The sequence below is a fragment of the Wyeomyia smithii genome, chromosome 2 (genome assembly GCF_029784165.1).
Source record: "Wyeomyia smithii strain HCP4-BCI-WySm-NY-G18 chromosome 2, ASM2978416v1, whole genome shotgun sequence".
In the NCBI taxonomy this organism is placed as follows: Eukaryota; Metazoa; Arthropoda; class Insecta; order Diptera; family Culicidae; genus Wyeomyia; species Wyeomyia smithii.
The window spans coordinates 202,242,077-202,244,744 of record NC_073695.1 but is presented as its reverse complement, the minus strand read 5'-3'; the positions used below and the strand labels follow the sequence as shown (position 1 = coordinate 202,244,744).

Below are 2,668 nucleotides of genomic sequence, written 5' to 3'. Positions count from 1 at the left end.
TGATATAGAGATGCCATTGTTTCTGGATAGAAAATGAGGTCCTTTGACTCCCTAAGACTGATAACTGCACGGATATTCCGCTACACGCCTGTCACGCATCTTAATTTGCAATCCAGCAACAACTGGTTATAGGCTAGCGCGAAAGATTTATTTCACGCATTATCATGACTGCATTGCGTACGGAAAGGTACGACATTTGTAGCATAGCCGATCGTTTAATCGGTTTCGTCTTTATGTTCCTCCATTCTGTCTGGGATTACTGACAATTCGCTGATTTGATTTCTTCGCTTGGTTGCATATAAAAACATGAAAACCACTGAATCGTGCTTGAGGGATGACCGACCAACCTGTCGGCGAATAACGAATCCAGCAGTCACATCAAATTCACTATCCTTAACTCATGCTGGAACGGCAAAGGATCGGGCTTCAATCTGCATAATAGACGCGGAGGTAAAGTAAGCAATTAATCGTTGCACAGAAATTAAAGCAACTGGTCCTTCAGGAGTAGGCCTTTAAATAGATCCTTCCAACCGAAGGAAAGCATCAGTGGCTCCCGAACTACAGAACCGATCAGAGTGCTTTTTGTTTAACGAACTAATAGCTGAGTTCGATTCTTTGTACTAGTGCATTGTTCTAAAGTATTTTGGAATCATAAAATCGTAATGACGGTTTTGAAAAATACATATATTTTGTTGGCATTAGTAAGTGATACGGCGCATCCCGAGGATTTTAATTTATAAAATTTTTTCATCATTTTCACAGATCATTTTTTCCAATGCCGCTTCTATTAAAGCGAATGAAAAAGATCAACAACATTTGGAAGCTAAGCCACAATTTTTCGACCACAATAATGTCAAAGGTAAGTCCTGAAGCAATTGTTTTGCAAAAAATTTCCCTTTTAATTAACACAGGAGCCGTTAACTTTGAACACGCAAACCGCGTAGGAAATAACCAAATTCGTGAGCAAATCCGTACACCAAACTATGCTGCGGTCCAGCAACCACAAAGACCCTATCCGTCATCAAGATATCGACAGGATGGTGCAGTACAGTCGGACATCCCAGCTGGTGCTTTACTATCTCCCGTCGGTGAAAATGTTGGTGGACTTCTTGGAGGTTTGGTTGGAGGATTGGTTCAAGGATTAGGTTTGGGACTTGGTTTGAATTTACAGCGTGAGTTTTTCAATTTTTGAGCGCCAACCAATTGTCAAAATGATTTTCCTTCACGTAGGACCCAACTCCAACCAGTGCAACTCTTATCCAAATGGAGCTTACTATAACTGTCACAGTTGCTGCCGGAAAGAAACCCCGAACTGCGTTGGTTCAATCCCAACTATCTACATGTCGAGAATCGTCAACGAAGGACTGAACTGGGAACATTTGCAGGACCAGCCCTGGGTGGCAACCAGGAAAACCCAGGATGATGCTAACATGTACTGGTTGTATCCACAGCAGTTTGCCAACCTGAGAGCTGGAAGCAGTCCAGATTTATTCAACAGTAATGCTATATTTGAACAGAAACATCAGTCTTAAGCAGCTATTACACGAAGCAAATATTTGCTATTTTTGGTACAGATTTTTATTTGCACAAAATAAAATCCGTACCAAATATAGCAAATATTTGCTTCGTGTAATACCTGCTTTAGATGTACCTTTTGCCGTTTCGGCAGTAATTCTTTAAATAAATAAACACGCTTAATGTATCAAAAGTGTTTTCATGAAGTGATCCACATGGGTTTGGACTATTGCAGAATCTTCACTGGGACTTTCAATACCCAGCTGGCTTTTCATATAGTTTTTTTAATTTTGGCTATTTTTTTTTGCAAAAATATACTCCAATTACTATGCAAAACCCTACTTATCGAACAAAGTCCACAATTAGATTCTTGGATTTTCCAACAGCGATTTCCCTTTGCATATCGCCACACCAAAACGGTAATATTTTCCGTCTAGTTTGTGTCACGTTTCGCTCGTAATGAAAAGTGTGCTCGGCTCCCCGACTGGGAGACGCGCACTGCCATGCAACATGTCGAACAGAGTTTCATCATTGGTGAAGGTCAAGTTCAAAAATAAACGGGCGCTTGCACATTCTCCCCCTCCCACGCTGCTGCTCATCTCAAACTTAAGGAATTGTGGCAGTAGGTAAGGTACAGATCAAGAATACGCTGAAAACCTTCGTGTTGGTGGTTTGAGGTGAGAGCGTCATTTCCTGCGCGCACAATTTGGCACGATGCAAACAGCTGTTTGACCGGTATAAAAGTCATCGGTTGTCGCGTTCGACAACGCGAAGCTCTTATTCCCAGCAGTAATGTGGAATTTTTACGCGCCGTAATGTTTTCGTATTTGCTCATAAATGTTAGAGTGACTCGAACGACAGCCATTCCATTACTTTTGGAAATTTCCACTTCTATGTTCTTTGCATTACCTGATTCTGAACAATACTTTTGAAATGAATAATTCGCATTTTTGTCGTATGCACAACTTCAATTTCAGCGTTTAATAATTGTACCAATACCTAACGAACCGCTTCCAGTTGACCGACAGTGACCTGACTTTCCGGGAGATTGTTTATCTATTATTCTCCTGTTGATACTCATCTCAATTGAGTTAAGTGAAATCGAATTAGCAACATGTGTTGATTTTGGCTCGCTCTCGGGCTTCTGTCAATT

The 2,668-nt window shown here is 40.9% G+C and overlaps 1 protein-coding gene across 2 annotated transcripts; it reads left to right on the top strand.

Moving 5' to 3' along the window:
- The first annotated feature begins 529 nt into the window (after positions 1-529).
- LOC129722375 (uncharacterized) lies at positions 530-1,690 on the top strand. Of its 2 annotated transcripts, none has more exons than XM_055675773.1 (4): positions 530-701; positions 763-859; positions 945-1,172; positions 1,231-1,690. In XM_055675773.1, exons 1-4 carry the CDS (start codon positions 663-665, stop codon positions 1,530-1,532), a joined length of 666 nt encoding a protein of 221 aa, XP_055531748.1. In that variant the 5' UTR covers positions 530-662; the 3' UTR covers positions 1,533-1,690. The 2 variants fall into 2 exon arrangements, with proteins under 2 accessions (XP_055531748.1, XP_055531747.1); XM_055675772.1 differs by having other exon boundaries at positions 912-1,172.
- The last annotated feature ends 978 nt before the right edge of the window (positions 1,691-2,668 follow it).